At 46.7% G+C, this 20,086-nt stretch overlaps 1 protein-coding gene and 2 pseudogenes across 1 annotated transcript; 2 read left to right on the forward strand and 1 right to left on the reverse strand.

Moving 5' to 3' along the window:
• Positions 1-390: 390 nt before the first annotated feature.
• On the forward strand, positions 391-1,097 carry LOC133891191 (flowering-promoting factor 1-like protein 5). The gene has a single exon (XM_062331910.1). It carries the CDS (start codon positions 446-448, stop codon positions 767-769), a length of 324 nt encoding a protein of 107 aa, XP_062187894.1. The 5' UTR covers positions 391-445; the 3' UTR covers positions 770-1,097.
• A 3,044-nt stretch (positions 1,098-4,141) lies between these two features.
• Positions 4,142-5,927, forward strand: LOC133891180 (uncharacterized; annotated as a pseudogene).
• A 338-nt stretch (positions 5,928-6,265) lies between these two features.
• Positions 6,266-18,560, reverse strand: LOC133890415 (pentatricopeptide repeat-containing protein At2g32630-like; annotated as a pseudogene).
• Positions 18,561-20,086: the final 1,526 nt, after the last annotated feature.

Below are 20,086 nucleotides of genomic sequence, written 5' to 3' on the forward strand. Positions count from 1 at the left end.
AGAGGTCTCCAGTAATTGCTAAAGTAGATTATGACGTGAAAGCAGACTAGTAACGAATCTGTAGAGCAAATGTTGATGTCAGGTAGAAGGAACATAGGTAATAATTTCGAAGCTTCAGTATGAACTGAACTGGTGGGGAATCGAAGCACCTGTGTGGTGCAGAAGAATCATCTTTAGATGAAAGATGTTACAGACGAATCTCATGCATGTGCTATTATCGACTTCGACAGCATGCCAATTCAATACCGATATGATATGGCATGTTGGCATGAATCCGTCTCACAGGTTCCTAGCTGCATGGCTTTGCATCGCATCTACACCTTACCTCAAGACAGTGCAGGCTCCAGTGGGGGAGGGGGGTGCCCGCCTATATATACGCGCATCACGCAGCAGCAGCAAACCAGGTGTGGTACAACGTAGGCGGGCAGGGCAGGGCAGGGCAGCGATGTCGGGCGCGGGGGTGTGGGTGTTCCGGAACGGCGTGATGCAGCTGGAGGAGCCGGCGGCGGCGGGGCGGAAGGCGCTGGTGTACGTGCCGACGAACGAGGTGGTGCGGTCGGTGGAGGCGCTGGAGCGGCGGCTGGGGGCGCTCGGCTGGGAGCGCTACTACGAGAACCGCACCATCGTGCAGCTCCACAAGCGCGACGGCGGCTCCGACCTCATCACCATCCCTCGCGACTTCGCCAGCCTCCGCTCCACCCACATGTACGACGTCGTCGTCAAGAACCGGGACCACTTCAAGGTCGTCGACGCCTCCACGCCTAACTAGCTAACTCGATCGTTAGCAACTCGATTGCGCGTTATATATATATATATAGACACACACGAAGACACTATTCTATACTCAGGGTGTAGAATAAACCAGAGAGCTATTGAACTACCGACCTACCAGTAGCTTCCCTGTGTAGAACCTGGATGTAGAATATCACATGTGTCATGTGTGCGCTTGGTGTATGTTGCTTTGGATTGCCTTGGTTTACTTGAACTTACAACGTTTAAGGAGACACCACTGCTACTGCTGTACCGATGATGTGCTGTATGTATATTGCCGTTCCGTATAACTACTTATGTGTGCAATGAAAATGCCCTGTTACTTGCAGCCAAACAACAAATGTGGTGTACTCAACAATCGATTCCGGGATCTCTCAAAACAAAACAGAAATACCGATTTCTGTATCTTTCTTGATTATTCTGTGGTTAACGACTGACAAAAGAAGATTAATGCTTGAAATCAACAATATGAATGCACTGTTCTGAACGAACAAGTCAGCGCAAAACGAGCAGCAAGTGCCCATACGTTGCCAAGGCAACATTGATTTGTGATGCGATCGATAGATTTCAAGGGCATGTTTAGTTTATAACTAGAACTTGCTATGGTTCGTCACGCCTAAGATTAGTTATGTTTGATCGATTTAGATATATGTTTAGTTCGTACTAACGATTGTGATAAGATTATATTCCTGCTGCTATGGTCTTGCGTATCAATGACTCAAAAGGTGTGGTAAGATTTCTTTAGACTTATCAAAGTGTTGCGAAGATTTTGATCGATTAACCTTATACGAGTGTGGCAAAAAAAACTATGACAAATGATGGCAATGTTAGTATATGAACCAAATAGGTCCTAAGTTTTTTTAGAGGAGTATACAGATTCTTAAGGTCTGTTTGGTTCATATATTAATATTTTTCATCATTTGTCATAATTTTTATCACACTCGCCTAAGGTTAGTCGATCAAAATTTCCGTCACACTTTGGCACGACTAAGAAAATCTTGCTATACTTTTTTAAGTCACTGATGCGCGGGACCATAATAGCAGGAGTAGAATATTGCGATAATTATGGCTACGAACCAAACATATGGCTAAACTGATCAAACCTAACTAACCTTAGGCGTGGCAAACTGTGACAAGTTCTGCCTATCAACTAAACAAACCTTTAGTTAGTGGCAGTATCCAGATTCCAGAACTAGAATAAAGTTATGTCATATGGATGCAGTGAAGTTCTTAGACGGCTATGGGATTTTTGCGTTGCATTGAGAAATCAAGTTAAAATGTCTTGGTTTACTTGTGATGATTGATTGATATTGGTATTTATTTGGTTTGATGATCTTCGATTTTGTATGAGTTTTGATGTGATTTGAATTAATTTGGAATTTTATTTGAGCATATTGATTATGAACTAATTGGAATTAGAGTTGGAGATATGTATATGCTTGTCTCATAGTGTGCAGATGATATATGCAACTTGGTGGTCGATGGAAGGATGATTGTGACCAAGCGGAGTACTTGATGCCAGGAGATCAAGAAGCTCGGACGGAGTCAAGAGTAATCCTAGCAAAATCAAGCGAATGAGATGCCGATGCAAGTAACAAGGCGGCCCGAAGGATCGGGAGTGGGAGAGGCTTGCCGGCGGTCAGGATCATAAGATGGCGTACATGTGTCGATATCGGAGCGCTTGCTTAAGGTGTAAGCAAGTGAGGAGCCACATTTTGAGAAGCGTACTAGGGTTCCACGTTCCACGTTTTGATCTCAAAACCATGGAAAGACTGAAGAAGTATGTGGTACCATCGTGAAGCTTGCATTGAGATGAAGCTAAGTCGTGAAGGCGTTGCAGCCATTCGATAAATCGAGAATAAAATGGATTAAAATACCCTTAATGGTAAGTAGAAATATACTACAAGAGAGAAGTATTTTAAGAAAAAGTTCAGAAACTGATAGGTCAAATTTTTTAGACTTATAAATATAGAGGTAGGGCTATAGGAGGAGATAAATCAGCCATTTTGAGTCTCTTATGTCATCCATATGAGAGCTTTGTGCTAGAGTTTTAGAGGAGAGGAAGAGAAATGCTTAGCCTATATATTAGGTGAGAGCTTTGTGAGGAAAAATCTTTGTAATCTGCTTAAAATAGGGTTGACTTCTACTGCAATTGAGTTTATTTTTCTTCATGTTATTGTGCTCACCTTATTCTAGTTTCACTCTGTTGGTTCCTTTGTAAGTTTGCAAGTTTTTCAGTTTCCGAATTTTATTTTCATTTTGATTTTTGGGCTAAAATTTTATTATCTTGTGAGGTCAATGTTCTTGTTGCTAAAAGCATAAAATTCGCATACGCACGCTTATGTGATGGGTCTTGAATTCCATTGCCTCTAAACAATCAACTTAGAGAATTTCGTTGCTCAGTATTCATCTTTTTTAGTTTCTTTACAAGTTGTGATCTTTCGAATGCTAAGACACAATAATTGATCTTAAATACTCCCTCTGATTGTAAATATAGGTCGTTTTAGCCTACTCAACTATTCTCTAAATATAAGTCATTCTCAAACTTCTATGCACTTTTTTCTCTTTTGTTCCCTTCTTGCTCTTATTTAATAAATGCTATCACTCTCACAAATGAATGAGTTATCTTTTCCAATACAGAATAAATAAGGGACAACAAGGTTATTTGATATACTTTTTTAATCATTATGTATAAACCTAAAACGACCTATATTTGCAATCGGATGGAGTATAACATATGGTTCATCATAGAGTCGTGTTGCCTCAATTTTCTCTTATTAAAACTCCTCTCTATTTTTACTTCAGCTTGAGTTTTGAGTTGCGTTGGATAATTCAAATAGGAAAAATCTATCGATTTCGCAAGAAATTTGTTAAGGTGCCTATTCACCTCCTCTAATTACCTATCTCTTTCCTACACTACGGGTATAACCATTTGAGTATAAACATACATCTAAATCATCACATGTATTTATGAGTTTTCATCCGATCCAAATAACCTCGACCGTTCGATCTTGAGATGTACTCAGGTCGTAAGAAAATAGTTGTATGTGTAGCAACGATGTTCGGAACCTCGGCAATGTTTAAGTCCAATCGTGATACACTCAGCCCTTTGTTCCAAACAGAAGCCATTTTTCACTATGTTGTTAATGTACTTGTTGGAGACAGGTAGCCGTGCCAAAATTATCAGGAAAATTCAATTTGCACCTATCGCCAATCTCGACTGACTATTTATCTTAACAGTCGGGTTAGAGGTTAGTGACAAAAATATAAATATATGAGAAAATTAAGTAATAAATGAAAATGATGAATGATCGACGGTGCATGTATAATATGTTGTGGGGTTGCATTTTCCCGTAAAGGCAACGTGCCATTGAAGGCGGGCGGCAAGCGACTGGCTGCGAACGGCTGAAACTTAACTCTGCACGCGAGGAAGAAGACGACGCGCAAAACTACCTACCAACCCGACACAGCCTTGCTTACGTTGCAGACAACCACTAGCCTCCAGGGACGAAGACAGGTAGCCGGCGAGGCAGCTCTCGATCCGGCGGGCCATACATTATCGCCGTCACCCCCCAGCGATCAAACCACCGGATGGCGGAGGCGACCGCCCCGCCGCCACCGCCTCCTCCTCCTCCGGCACCCGCGACCGCGCCGCGCGTACGTGCAGGCTCGACTGCCGGTTCAGTGATCGAAGCCTGGACCCAGAATTCTGATCGATTCTTGCGGTGAGAGGGTAGTTCACTTGTGCTCATGAATAATGATATGAACCTGCATGTATGTTCTTGGCCTGAAGAGATTGTTGGGGTTCGAGCTGTTGGACTCGCGCGTCAAGGTAGTTTCGAGGGTTGCATCGGTTCTTGTGATCGGAGATTTCAATATCGTTCTACAATTTTTTTTTCACCGGTGAAAAGACTGAACTTTATGAAGTTTTTTGTTATTTTTGGTCATCTACTTTATGAGTTCCACATGCTAATGAAAGAAAATTTCGAAATTAGATACTTCATTCTCTTCCGAAATTCATGAAATTTCGACATAATTTTAATCCCTATTTTTGACAGGAAACTTCGGGTGAGTTAGTTAATTTCTATCATGTGTTTGTTTGCAGGAGCTGACCTCGTCGCAGGCGGAGTTGCTGGATAGAATCCAGAAGCTGAAACAGGTATGGATTGTCCCACGAAAAAAAATGCAGATTAGCGTTCGTGTGCAGTTCATGAGACGTTTGGATTTGGCTTGGCGAGTTGCTGTGCTGAAGAATTGTGGTTAGAGTAGTACACTTGGATTTGGACAATTTGCTGGTTTGATGACCAGGTGCATGAATCATGATGAGCATGCAATGCGACGAGCTGAGATGAGCGAGCTCCGTTTCAGGAGGTGCAAAACTGGCCCTCCAATCTCGAGACACAGATCAAGACATGCCAGAATGTGAGTACCGTCCCTTCTCCATTGCCCTCAGCTTGTGTGTCAGTGTGAGTGTCGAGTATCTTGCTCCACAGAGTATCCAGTGCTGACGATTGCGTTGCGTACAGGAGCTCCAGGGGCTGAAGAAGGGACTGGACTCTGAAGTTGAGCAGCTGAAATCGGTGCGTTCTCTTTCTGCTAACTCGTCATCCTTTCAGTTCTCTCTGTCTTCTGGAGCACCCCGTCATCTCCTGGTATTTGCTTCAAGGAAATCAAGGAAATTAGGTCTGCGATCCAGGAAGAGAAGACCAATCTACCAACTCATTTCACAAATTCGGAGACGGTTAGTTTCATATGATAATAAATATCTATGTGATGACGCTATACTGAGATATGTTGTTGCACAAGAATTTGCAATGATTTGCTTGTTTTCTAGAACAATGACGACACGAAACAAGCCCTGGACGATACTGAAGGTTGATACTGATGCTAATATGGAAGAACAAACGGCGATGCAAGCATGAATTGGCGCTTCCTTCTAGAAACAAAGCTTTGTGCTGGTGACAGTGATACACTAAATCACGTGGAGCATTCATATTTTCTTGCGTACTTGCAAGTTTCCAATTGCGCATATCTATATACCAGTGCCAGCAAATTGAAGAGCAATGTACAATAATTGCTTGTTTTGTCACAATTCCATGTCTATTGCACAATTTAATTTTGAAATGAAGTCTGCACAAACAAATTCTGGTTCTACACATCAATTATTTGTTACCGAAAGAGGATCAAGATTCTGGAGGATGTCCATGTAACATTGCACATCAATACGCAAGCGCTTCTGGCCCTTTGCTGCATGTATCCCTAGCTGGTTGGGAGACCAACTTATGCCAACATTTAACAGAAATGCAATAGTCCAGTATTTGATCACATCTAGTAATTTGACTAAGACTATGAAGTTCATTTTGGATTGCCAACTTCAGTTGTTTCGGAGCAACTTACATAAGCTTGTGGCATCTTCTCTCAACAACAGGGCTGCCTGAGAAACCTTAACTTGTTTGTGGTAAAATATATTTCCTTTTATCCGTGTGAAGGCTTCCTACAAGTGAAACACCTCCTCTGATCTCCCTTCCTTTGCCAGACCTGATATCAGAGCCGTATATGCCACAACGTTAGCATTGGTTCCCCTCTGCTTCATCTCTTCAAACAGCTTCAGTGCCACATCCACCTTCCCATTGACACAGTGCCCATGAACTAGCGATGCATAAGTGTATACATCAGGGACAAGCCCTTTCTTCTCCATCTCTTTCTTTTAATCTCTCAGCCTCACGGATGCTTCCCTTCTTGATGTACCCATCCATCATAACATTGTACGTCACAACACTCGGCACTGCCACCTTCCCTGCCATTTCCCGGAACAGCCTTCTAGCCTCCACCATGTCACCTTCATTGCAATGTATGCTGATCAATTTAGTGTAGCTGACATAATTTGGCGCAACACTCTTCTCTATCATGATATGCAATAGATTCTTGGCCTCATCCATTCTAGTCACCCTGCAAAGCCCACAGGACAGTGTGCTGTATGTGTACACGTCCAGCTTGATGCCTGTTCTCTCCATGGTCGCCTTTATTTTAAGAGCACTGTCCACCATCCCTTTATGAAAATACCCGTCGATCATCGTATTGAAAATAATTTGGTTATGCCCTACCCCTCACGCTTGCATATCTGCCAGCAACATCTCTGTGTTAGACTAATCTCTCACTGATTAAGCCCAACGGTTTAATTAGAACCTTAACCCGCGCCCTGATCGGGGGCGTCCAGCCCATTTTGGCTGGTGGGCCTCCGTCGCCAGCGCTATAAAAAGAGGTGGGGGGCCGGAGCGCTCGGTACGAGGTTCACCGCGCCGCTAGTCACCCCACCGACACCTAAACCCTAACCGATCTAGAGGAGAGGGCGCTGTGCCGACGGGAAGCTCCACCTGGCCCTCTGCGTCACGCCCTGGACTACGTGCGCCTACGTCACCATCGTCGGATGCCGACGAGCCCTTCTGCCCCGACCGTCGCTGCCCTAGCGCAGAGCTCCACCGACGAAGCAGAGATGGCGGGTTCTAGCAACCCTACTCCAACCACTGGAGTCTCAGGTATGAACCCATCCATCTCCCCCCTCTCTCCCTTCTACTCTCGGTAGTGCGGTCATCAGGTTGTTGAAGATGAACATCACATTGCTAACACTCTGCAGCCTCCATCTGCTCAGTCTTGCAGAACCCATTGATTAATGCTCCATATGTACGCTCATTTGGCTCAATGCCGTTGCCAACACATTCGTCGAATACCTCAGACGCCCTCCACACATTCCCTGCGCGGCAATATGCGTTGATGGCAGCTGTATAGAAATACTCATCCCCTATGGCATTCTTCTTTTTCATCTCATCAAACAAAGCTTCAACCTTGTCGATCTCCCTGGCTGCCGCCACCAGGATTGTATACGTCCCAACTGTCATTTAGAGCCTGTTTGGTAAAGTTTTTTCTGATTCAAATTCTCTGGGTGAATGATTCTCTGTAGAAGTGATTTTGTGGCTGAAAGTGATTCTCTAGTGAGTGAACCAGGGAAGGCTGTTTTTTTAGCTCCCCAACTTCTAGTTCATTTCAGATAATCACAGCTACGGATTTCACTCAGAGAGCTAAAAGCTACTGTTTGGCAGTGCTCCCCTGATTCTAATCGGAAAGCTGCTCTGAGAGCTCTGCCAAACAGGTTCTCAATACCTTTGTTTTTCATAATCTTTATCAACTCCACGACCCGGTCGTCATCTTTTTGGCGTGTGTCGCTGTCAAGCAGCAAGTTATAGCACAACGCTTTCAGCTTTACGCCGTGGCGAGGCATTTTGTCGAGCAATTGGCAGGCATCGACGATGCGTCCGGACTTACAAAATCCATCGACCACACTAGGCGCAGAGAGAGGCGATACGGAATCAGGACAAGAAGTGAGCGCTCGCCTAAGGAGGTCAACGGCGGTGGAGGGAGAGGAGGATGTGAGGGAGCGAGGATCAAGGCGGCCGAGGCGAGAGACGGTGAGGTCAAGCGCCTCGGTCGCACGGGAGGCGATGCCCACAACGGCGTACGCGCGGAGGAGCATGTCATGGAAGGCCGCCATGGCATGGGGCAACGCGCTGCGAGGGAGGGCGGCACGTCACAGGCGTGAGGAGGGAGGAGAGAAGGGACCTGGCTACGGCAAAGTGGCGCGCGGAGAGTAGCGACGTGAAGACCGCGAGCGGCGAGCGATGGCGAGTCAGAGCTGGACGCCGCCTTCGGTGCACGGCGGGACAGGAGAGCAGGGCGGTGGAAAGCCCACGCTGGGCTCGCGGTTTTTTATGGGCTCGCCTAATCGCTTGATATGGTGGGTGGGCCCAATTGTGGGTTTTACTGGGCCGGATCTTCCCTTGAGCAAAACTTTTTTTTTTCAACCCACCGTTCACGAGCTTTTCTTTTAACACGGAAATACCCTCTTTACATTGCCTCGTAACGGAACCATAGAATCGTGTAGTGTCTTACATCCAACAAGGAAAGGATAGAGCGAGAAACAGCGGTTTAGACAGATATGCTACGATTACAAGTTCGAAAAGGCTAAGCAAACAGAGACTAAAACAGTATCCGAAAACGAGCAGGAACTCCTCCAAACGTCAGAGACATCCAGAAGCAGATAGTCAAGCAATTCTTCAGTGAGCCTCATCGTGCTCCTCCGACGGTCGCTGCTCATCCACCTCGGTCGGTCTGATCCTCAGAGATCGTCACCTGCTTTATTGGGAGAGATCTGGAACAGGCCGTTCACGAGCTCCACAAGAGCAACGAAAATTCCAACGGCATCCAATGAGGCAGCAGCACGAAAAGAGGATGTGACGCGCGCGTACATTTTCCGGCTATTCGGGGCTCCCACGGTGCCTGCGGCCGTCGCCTCCGTCCCTGACCCCGCTCGTGCGCTGCCGACGCCCTTTCACGGCGACAGACAAGACGTCGCGTGAGTACATTAATGCCGGCGGCCCATTGCTCTTCTCGCATATGCACGTGCACAGTGCCAGGAACGAGCGCGTACGTGCATGTACACGTGCGTTGCCTTGCTCGTGTTCGTGTCCAGAGCTCCTCCCTGTCCCTGGCTTGAGTTCTTACGCTTCTTAGACCGTCCTAACGGAGTCCCTCCCTGTCCCTGTTTGAGTTCTTACGCTTCTTAGACCATCCTAACGGAGTCCCTTTACGGATGAAGATCTTTTTTTATTAACGTTTTAACCATTTTTCTTCATGATTTCTGTTACGAAGTAATTCTCAAAATTATTTTCTTTGGACGGGATTTTCTCTTGTTTAACTTCACGAATCCCTTCAAAAAAAAACGGTTACAGATAAGAAAAAATAAAAATAACGAGAAAAAAAATCAGAAAGAGAACAAAATAAAAGAAATATGATTAGTGATGATCTTAGGGCAGCTTCAACAAACTCCAAAACCCCCATATAGAGAGTCTTTCCAATTAGATTATCTTAATATCGTTATACTCTCTAACAGACTCTCAATATCTAATTCCTTATATCCCAGTAATTATATTTTTAAACAGCTGCAATTCAAACCACAATATTTTCAACAACTATTTTTAAACATATAAATTATCAATGATTATTTTTAAATAGAGGTATTTTGAACGGTTGTTCCCAACTGCTATATTTGGAACGGTTATATTCCAACGGCTATGTTTCCAACGGTCATCTATCCAACGACTATATTTGTCTGAGTCTATATATCTACTCTTCCTAGTGATTCTTCTCTTGCACACCACTGTTATTGATGTATTTGGGGATATGTATTTGAAGCATCAAATGAGAATGATACTGCTAGACTACTTGCAATAGGGGAGGAAATAGGTTTTTCGGGTATGCTGGGGTGCATAGATTGGATGTATTGGAAGAATTGCCCCACGGCATGGCAAAATATGTATACTAGTCATATGTGTGAGCCCACAATAATACTAGAAGTTGTTGCTTCAAAAGATGTATGGATTTAGCATGTTTTTTTTTTTACCTAGATCTCACAATGATATCAATGTGCTTCAACGTTCCTCACTCTTTGCGAAGTTAGCAGAGGGGCAAGCTCCAAATGTGAACTACACCATTAATGATCACAATTATACAATGGAATATTATCTTGATGACAGTATCTAGCCTTCATAAACCACCTTTGTGAAGACCATTCACAAGCCACAAGGCAATAAGAGAAAATAGTTTGTCAAAGCACAAGAAGCAGTTATAAAGGATATGGAACGAGCTTTTGGAGTTCTACAATCTCGTTTTGCTATTGTACATGGACTTGCTAGTTTTTTGGACCAAGATATACTTGGCCAAATAATGACTGTCTGTGTGATTTTGCACAGCATGATTACTGAAGATGAGCGAGGTGAAGCGAAAGACTTACAATTTGATGGGCTAGGAGAAACTGCGACACCATCCTATAAATGCACATCAAAACTACGTGAGTTCATTTAAACTTATCATGACATTACAGACAAGTAAACTCACTCTCAGCTTCAAGCGGATCTAATCGAGCACCTCTAATAACGTCATAGAGATCAGTATTAATAATGTATGAGTCATAGTCTTAGTTATGTATGCATGTACTCTTGCACTCGGTATGGATGTACTCTTGTATTTGGTATGCATTTACTCTTGCCATGTCTAACATTAGACGCTAGTCACACTTGTGGCTTGACTAACTTTGTGGCAAAATAGGAGTGTTTGGTTTGCACCCATGCCACAGGTTAGTCATGGAAAATATTGTGTGACACCTGTTTGGATTGCTGCCATAAATATTTGGCAAAAGTTTGTGGCAGTGTTTGGTTTGCAGTCAACAGTGGGTATAGTCACCCAAAACAATTAGGGTTGTGAGAATAACTTCTCTTATCATTGATTGTGTGGTAACTATTCTTACAATGTATGTCCTTATGTGGTAACTATTCTTATAAATTCTTATAACACGTGTGCTTGTGTGGTAACTGCTTTTACAAATTTTTACAACATATGTGCTTGTGTAGTAACTTCTTTACACGTGTACTTATATGGTAATTACTCTTATAACGTATGTGCTTGTGCGGTAATTACTCTTACAAATTCTTACAGTGTGTGTGCTTGTGTTGTAGTTGCTCTTACAACGCGTTTGCTTATGTGGTAATTGTTCTTACAAATTCTTACAATGCGTGTGATTGTGTGGTAATTGCTCTTATGTGTGTGCTTGTGTGGTTATAAATTTTTACAACATGTGTGCATAATTCATCCAATGTTGTTTTCCTCTAACAAAATTTGCCATGATTCGCACTTCTATTGGCAAGGGAAGTTTAGAATGATAGGATATTGGATCTCCTAAACGTTCGTCCATGTGGTTTTAAGCCTCAACACTCGAACAAATTAGGCAACAAGTTCTGATTGTTCACAAATTCCATCCTCCAGACAAGTGATCACAAGTTCATCAGCCAAAAAGCACTAGCTAGCTATGTTCACAGGTCATCAAATTCTAATTACACAAAAAGATGACTCCACAACTACTAGACTTTAAAGGTTACTAGCATTGTTGCATAAGTTCAGGGTTATCAGTTTCTACACACCAAAATAATAACCCAACAATCATAGGAATTTAGAGGTTGATATTATCGTTGCTGCATAAGATCAACCTAGGGGACCATACAAGATCAACCTGAGCCACTGCATCGACGACGAGTCATGATCTCATTCTGCAAACTCCTGTAGTATCGTTGTTATGTCTCGGACATACTGGTAATGTCAATAGCTATAATCTCCCTTCTTCTACCATCCTGTTCAATTCTACATCTTGCTTCTTTACCTTAAGTTATTCTTTCTCGGTTGCAACCCTCACTTGCTCTAGTGCTAATCTCTCTTGTTCTATTGCAACTGATTGTTTGTATCTCTCTTATTCAAGTGCAAATGCTTGTTTGTATCTCTCCTCTTTCTTGAGCTCTTTCTCTGCATACATCTCTTTCTTCTTTGCCTACAGATTATCCATTGCATCAATGAACACAGCATCTCCACCTCCACAAAATTTTTCTTTCCCCTTTTTCGTCCCCAATGGTTGTGTTGACACCTCATATTCTGGAGTTGTCGTTCCACTATCATCTGGGTACTTGGAGTAGATGTACTCGGACTTGAATTAAGGGTGGTCTTCTTCTTTTTTTTAGAATATTTCTCATATAAGACTTGGGCCGATCTAGTAACCCACTTTTCACCGGTTCATTAAATTGTAGCATACACAATTAGGGAAATCACCACAAATAGCCTATATATATTCGAGATATTAGAACTAAGTAAATGATATTATGATTCAACTGAACTAAGTAAATGTTAGTATGCTACTCCGTTCCATATGATGAAAATTATCAAAGCACCGTTCAATTTTAGAGGCTACGATCTACAATTGTGCATTTGCACTGTGAAATACTAGTACACTACAGACCTCTTTTTATAGCCCTTCAAGGTCGTGTGCTTGTGCACCAACCGGAGTCCCTGAGGCTGGCACTGGGCATCGACGGCCACCCCGTAGAGACAATGCACGACCTGCAAGCCGCCTGAGTAGGCGAAAGACCTCGAATTTGCACAACATTGCTATATTGGCAACTCGAAAGAGCAAGAAATCAGTGTCTCACCCACCTACGCAGCGGCCTGCCGCGCTCGGCTCTCCCACCCTCGCTGTCGGCCCGCCGTAGACTTCTTTCGCCGGATTTTCTACGCCATCGAGGCCCCCCGCTGATGCTCCGGTGCCGCCTTCGTCCACCCAGGACAGGGCCATCGCCCTCCGCCAATCAGCTGGTCGCCTCCCTCTTCTGACCAGCTAGTCGCCTCCCTCTTCTGACCAGCAACACCCTCACCCGATAAGCTAGCTACTGCCTCCTACAGCTGGCCGCCACTCTCGCCCAACAAGCGTCACATGCGCCCACCGCTGGCCGTCGAACGATGCCCTCGCGACGCACTACTGCTCGCCAGGCTGCGGGGGGAGGGGGTGCGAAGTAGCCGCCCTATCGACGAGCGCTCTGCTGTGGGCGGCGCACGGAGCGCGGGATCGAGGATTCCGCCAACTAGGAGTCTGTCGGTGGATGAACACCGCAAGCGGGAATCCTGAGGGACCTCCATTCAGATTCGGTCGGGGGCTGATTCTGGATCTACCTCGTACGTGGATTTAATGTGAATGTATGAGATCTAGGTGGGACGGATGATCGTCGGCTAGTATGAGTAAATGCTCAAGGGATTTTAGACAGGTTTGGGCCTCACGGAGCGTAATATCCTATTCCTGTGTGTCTGATATCCTATTAATGTTTTTGGAATACCTTTCTCTGGATCTCTGTGTTACAAGGTTTTTTGCTCTAAGTCTTGAGCTTCACCCAAACTTCTAACTTCTACTTAGCTTGACCTCTTCCACCTCTTCGACCTCTTCAACTTCTTTGACTTCTTCGACTTCTAAAAACCCTCCCTTCCTATGAAGTGCTCCTCCCCTTTTATCCTACTGGGGGAGGCTCGGTGTGCCCAGAACGGGGGCATAAGTTCTCGTAAGCCATAAATGGAAAGCAATCATTATGGGTCTATAGTTTGATATTACAGAGGTTGAAAATGCGCCCTTCGGCCGGTCCCGTCGCTCAATACGCCCCAACTTCAGTAGGTGCAAGGGGGCCCACCGGGCAGCCGCTGAATATCCCCGCATGCCCATCCGGTCAAAGCAGATCTGACACGGTCTGACGCGGCAGGGTGGTAGGCGATACGCCTCGAGCCCAGCGACGATATCTTCAAGTTGTTTCCTTTATGGGCACCGCAGGGTGACGTGCGATGAGACCCATCGCATTAAATATCCCCACGCCTTCCTGCCAGGCGGTGGCAGGGACTGATGTACTCAGTACGACAGGCGTGGGGGAGTCGTTGGATGTGATAGGCCACGCTCCCTCTTAAATTCAGCATCAGGCTTCCCACCGATTGACACCTCACCATGGAGCCCTTGTGGGGTCCACCGGTAAGGGGCTTCTCAGGTCCTCGGAGAACTCTGGGTACCCGAGGACCAACTGTTCTTGGCCCCGAGCACCATCTCCCGGATTCGTCTTTTCTCGGGTCCTCGGGGAACTTCAGGTACTCGGGGGCTGTCGGTGACACAGGAACCAAGGGTCCCCGAGTCCCGAGGCCAAATCAGCAGTTTGCCACGTGACGCCCTCCCGCGGGGATCATCTCCGCGAGGTACGAGAAGACTAAGTCCCGGGAGAGGGTGCTCGGGGCCATAAACAATGGTCCCCGAGTACCCAAGTTCACCGATAACCCGAGAAGACCAAGCGCCGGGAAGAGAGTGCTCGGGGCTGTTGACGAAGGATTAGCTCCTATCGCAGGGATCCTGAGAGACCTCTTTTTAGAGATTCGACTGGGGGGATGATCCTGAATAAGTTCGTCGGAGAAATAAATGGAAGTGGATGCAAATGCAACGACCGGTGGTGGGGGATGATCGACCAAGTGCAAAGGGAAGTAAATGCACCGGAGTTTAGACAGGTTCGGGCCGCACGGGGGCGTAATACCCTACTCCTGTATGGATGCAATAACTATCCTGAGGGTGATCCCTCAAGGATGTAGCTGGTTACAAGAATACTGTGTCTAACTAAGAGCTTGAGGCTCCTTGTTTCTCGGCGGGAGCTCTGCTCCGGCTAGCTCACAATGTCTTCGTCCGTTGGCTTGGTTTGTTGTGGGGTTCGTCTTCTTCGTTGGTTGTGGCACGGTCGACTGCTTGGGCTTGTTCCTTTTTTTTCTTCCTGTGCGCCGACCCTTTTATGCACTCGCCGGTCGCGACATACCCCGAACGGGAAGGAAGGGGCACAAATTCCAAGACGCCACGACTGAGAAAGGTGTCATCATTTCCTCTGGGCGAAGCGACTGGGGCGGTCGAAAAACGCGACGCGCGTCCGGTCACTTGTCACTGTGGGCTCCCTGGCAACGGGCGCCGTTGAGGGGCCCACCGGGCAGCCACAGAGCCACCCGGCGTGCCCGCCCTGTCTTTTTCCTCTGCCATGGCAGGCGGCAGGCGGAACGCCTTGATCCGGGCAATGTTATCCCGAGATACACCGGATGATACTGGACAGGACCCGTGCAATTAATAGCCCCACGCCCCTCTGCCAAAGCATGGCAGGAACTGACGCCGTGGCGGGAGCAGTTGGATATGTCAGGCCACGTGCGCTCATTTAATGTGGCCTTGGACCTCTGACGGGCGGACACCTCATCTGTGGGCCCCTTGGGGGCCTCTCTGGGTCGTCGGGGAACCGAGTGCTTGGGGGTACCGTTCACCTCCCCGAGCACTCTCTCTCGAGAATGACTATCTTTGTCTTCGGGGTACCGGGTGCTCAGGGGTACTGGTTACCTCCCCGAGGACCCTCTCCCGAGCATTCGCGCATGATCCTCCGGGGAACTGAGTGCTCAGGGGCTGTCACGAGCAACCCCGAGCACTCTCTCCCGAGCGCTTTTGCACAGACCCTTCGGGGAACCGAGTGCCCGGGGGCTGCCACGCGCAGCCCCGAGCACTCGCTCCCGAGCATTCTCACGCTGGCCCTCGGGGAACCGTGCGCTCTGGGACTGCTGCGCGCGGTCCCCGAGCACTCTCTCCCGGAACTTAGCTCTTCTGATCGTCAGGGGACTAGGGTGCTCGGGGATGAGCGGGCACCTCCCCGAGCACTTTCTTCCCGGTACTTGGACTCTGCGAGTCATCGGGGAACTGGGGTGCTCGGGGACCAGAGACTGTGGCCCCGAGCACCTTCTCCCGGAACTTAGATTTTCCTCATCCCGCAGGAGAGACCTCGCGGGATGGTGACACGTGGCGGACGGCTGGCCTGGCCTCGGGACTCAGGGACCCCCGGTTCCTGATACACCGACAGCCGTGAACAGTGGCCCCCGAGCACTCAAGTCCCCCAACGATCAAGAAAGCTGAGTACCGGGAAGGGTGTGCTCGGGGCTACGAACAGTGGCCCCTGAGTACCCGAGTACCCCGAGGATCCAACGAAGTTAGATCCGGGAGAGAGTGCTCGGGACCGTGAACAGTGACCCCCGAGCACTTGGTTCCCCGAAGACCAAGAAAGGGTATATCTGGGAGAAAGTGCTCGGGACTGTGAACAGTGACCCCCGAGCACTCGGCTCCCCGACGGCCTCAAAAGTCCTTCACCGGTGGCCCCCACAGAGGTCCAGCGGTGAGGTGTCAACCAGTGAAAGGCCCGATGCCGCATTTAAGAGTGCGCATGGCCTGTCACTTCCAACTGCTCCTCCATGTTTGCTGTCAGTCCCTGCTACAGCCTGGCAGAGAGGCGTGAGGACATTTAATGCATGGGTCCCATCCCGTGTCATCCGGCGCGCCTCGGGATAACATCGTGAAGCCCAAGGTGTCCCGCCTGCCGCCCTGCGGTGTCAGACCCGCTCTGACCGAATGGGCACGCCGAGCTGCTCGGTGGCTGCCCGGTGGGCCCTCCCCGCGGCCCCCGTTGCAGAACGACATGATGACAAACAGACCAGACGGGGGCACGTTTTCAACCCTCCCCATCACTTCGCGCAGCAGCTCATGATGGTTGCTTTCCATTTATAGCGCCTTGGAACTCACGCCCTCCCTCTCTGGGCACACCACCGCCCGGCGAATATTTAAGGCGGCGGGGCTCCCTGGAGAAGGGCGGATTTCTCTGACAAGGAGGAAGCCGAGAAAGGAGACAGAGGTCCAGTACAAGCATAGAAGCTGAGATCACCGAAGAACAAGGACCCCGAAGCTCTAGGCTAGACCAATATTCTTGTAACCATCGACATCTCTGAGAGACATTCTCAGAGCATTTATAGCATATACACAGGAGTAGGGTGTTACGCTCAGTGCGGCCCGAACTTGTCTAAAAATCTCATGAGCATTTATTGCATTCTGCATCCGATCATTCTACTCCACCTGCATCGCATTTACGCCCATTTATTTCACCCGCAAAACAGATTCAGAATCATCCCCCGATCGAATCTCAAAGGGGGTCCCTCAGGATCCCTGCTTGAGGAGTTCACCCTCCGACAAGGGCAACTGTTCATGGCCCCGAGTACCCCTCCCGGAACTGGCTCTTCTCGGATCATCGGGGAACTCTGGGTACTCAAGGATCAACTGTTTTTGACCCCGAGCACCCCCTCCTGGATCTTGCTCTCCTCGGTTCCTCGGGGAATTGGGCCCTGAGGAAGTCGCCATGTGGCACTGCGCTGTCCTGGCCTTGGAACTTGGGGACCCCCAATTCCCATATCGTCGATAGAGTGCGATCGGGATTCGCTAGATCTTGCAAGCAGGGACGTGTTTTTTAGGTGTCGCTATTTTTGAGAAAAAATTTAGATTTCTGTTGGAGTAGTTTTTTTATATATATCCAAAATTTAGCTATTAGGATTGGTTTTAAGCATATGTTGGAGTTGCACTTATGAAGAATTCGAGATCCCAGGAAATGGCCCCTGCAAGGCTGCAACGAACGACAGCCTGCCGACTTGGCCATCAACTCACGAGGGAATCATTCCAGTCCAAACCGTGAGGCCTATGTAACTGAGTACAAGACTGATTAAGGGTGTCTTTGGCAGAAAAAAAACGTTTTAGATTTTAACTAGAATTAGTGGAATCCTTGCAAAATAGTATGTTATCAAATGATTCGAATCCAAATCCGAAGAAATAATTCTCTTTTTTAATCTGCAAGTGAGACACAGGCAAAAATGTGATTTCTCGTATTTCTAAATCACTTTCGTCTCATTTATAATTATCATCGTCTCTCAATAATCAAAATCTATCAAACTAGCTAAAAGATTGTACAAAATGATTCTAATTTATAGAAAAAAATTATAAGGACAAACTAGAACCGAAATATTTATGGTAGAATTCTAAACCCTACGAAATGAAACCGAAATGTTTATGTACCAAATGGACGCTAAGAGGAGAGAGACGTTTGGAAAGAAAAAAAGGAACCGGCAAGAAAACGACGGTGAAACTCCCTTTAACCAACCAGTCAATCAAACCGACGACAAATAGCGCACATCCAGATCCTACCACCAAACCATACCACCCCTACGCGCCTGCCGACGAACTCCGCCCGCGCGGAGCCGCAAATTCCGGCCAAAGCCGCGCAACTTTCTGCGTCCCCGCTGTGGTGCACGCCGATCGAAACAGTGGACGACGCGACGCGGTCGCTTCCCCGGATGGCATGTACCCGCACGATGGCCTACCTCATCGGCGCCAGATCGGCGTGTACCACGACGAGGCTCGAGGCAGAGTCCTCCACGTTCGGCGGGGCAGGAGACTCGCACTGCATCCGCTGCACCACCCATGGCTGCGCCCAAGCAAGATGCAGGCAGCACATGTAGCCACAGACTCCGGTAGCCAAGAGACGGGCCTCGTAAATGTGTGCGATAAAATAAAAATAATGGCAGGCCTGATTCGATTCGAGTGAAGCAGAAGAGGAGTAGCTAGCGCTGCATGTCAAGGCCACGGCAGCCTTTCCGCTGCCTGCAGCAGGGGAAGGAATTAAATTGGGAGAGACAGGCAGCCAGCCAGCTAGAAGCCCTGCTTTTGATGTAGAAAGCCTCCTCTCCTCTCCTCTCCAGCCTCCTCTGGACTGCTTTTGATGGAGAAAGCTCACCGCACTCGTAGGACTAGGGGCTATTTGGTTAGTTGTCACGGTTAGCCACATCTTAGACAATCAAATTTTATTGGTTGAGACAAGTGTTTGCTTAGTTGTTATAATTATAACGTGCCAAACTTATTTTCTGAGTAAATCTATTTGTTATAGACTAGTTTTATTACTAAAATTTGTTATAGTTATGATACATGTTTTATCCACACAAAAATTGTGACGGTAGCAATTATAACACAAAAATGTGGTAAGTATAGCCATCAAACAAATAGGCCTATGACCTGCACCTGCTGCCGGTAGTACTATTACTCCACTGGTGGCCAGGGCGATCATATCAATGCAATCCAATTGGAGGAGGTTCACCGTTGATCGCACTGCGCAGAAACAGAAGAGTGACGGCGAAGAAAAACTGACCAGGGGGACTGCAACCTTTGCTTTCCTTTGTGTAATCGTTTTGCAAGGAGGCCAGATTGATCCATCATACATCAAGGGGAAAAGAAGCAACAGTTCCTTGAATGAGTCAAAAAAAAAAAAAAACTCTGGTTGCTGAGCACATTGAAGAATCTGGGCATAGTTAATCACATCTTGATGCCGTTCCATGCTACTTATACTTCCATCAAGAGTCAAGAGTAAAAGAATGTCAAGAGTCTGGGTTAGGGCTTGCTCAGCCAGCACATGTAAAGATCATGCACGGCTCATGAGTAACGACAGCTGAATTTTTAAGTAGGAATTTAGTGAGCATGGCGGCTCTTAGGTGGGATAAGAATTTAGGTATACGTAACTAGCCTTTCAAAGGGTCTTAAGGGAATTTGGTCACACTATAGATTTTTAAGTAAGTATAATAGCTACAGTAAACTATATTTTATTAGCTTTTTAGTTGATACGTTATACATTTAGTTTTTTATTAATTTTGTCACACTTGTCATTAAAAATTTGTTAACCATAATTTTATAGCATGTCACACTTAACTAAACTTAGATGTGACAAATATAATAGCAATCCAAATAGACCCTAAGTGCGCTTCATGATGTGTTTTGCCTCCTTTGATTTTCATCGTGCTTAACCTTTTTTTTTTGTGAAAGCTACATCTATTAAAGCACGATGAAAATCTTGACAAGTGGGTAGGATGGAGCTAGTGACAGGGACTGGTTAGAGCATCCTTAGTAGCTCCTTAACTCATCTCATGTAGTTAAATATAGAGAATTTAGCTTTAAAAATACTTTCCACTCGAGATATAGAAAAGGAATCCCTAT

Source organism: Phragmites australis, chromosome 14 (assembly GCF_958298935.1).
Source record: "Phragmites australis chromosome 14, lpPhrAust1.1, whole genome shotgun sequence".
NCBI classification, from domain to species: domain Eukaryota; kingdom Viridiplantae; phylum Streptophyta; class Magnoliopsida; order Poales; family Poaceae; genus Phragmites; species Phragmites australis.

Bases quoted from the DNA above. Each gene is read 5' to 3' on its own strand.
- LOC133891191 (XM_062331910.1), top strand. From the start codon at position 446: ATGTCGGGCGCGGGGGTGTGGGTGTTCCGGAACGGCGTGATGCAGCTG.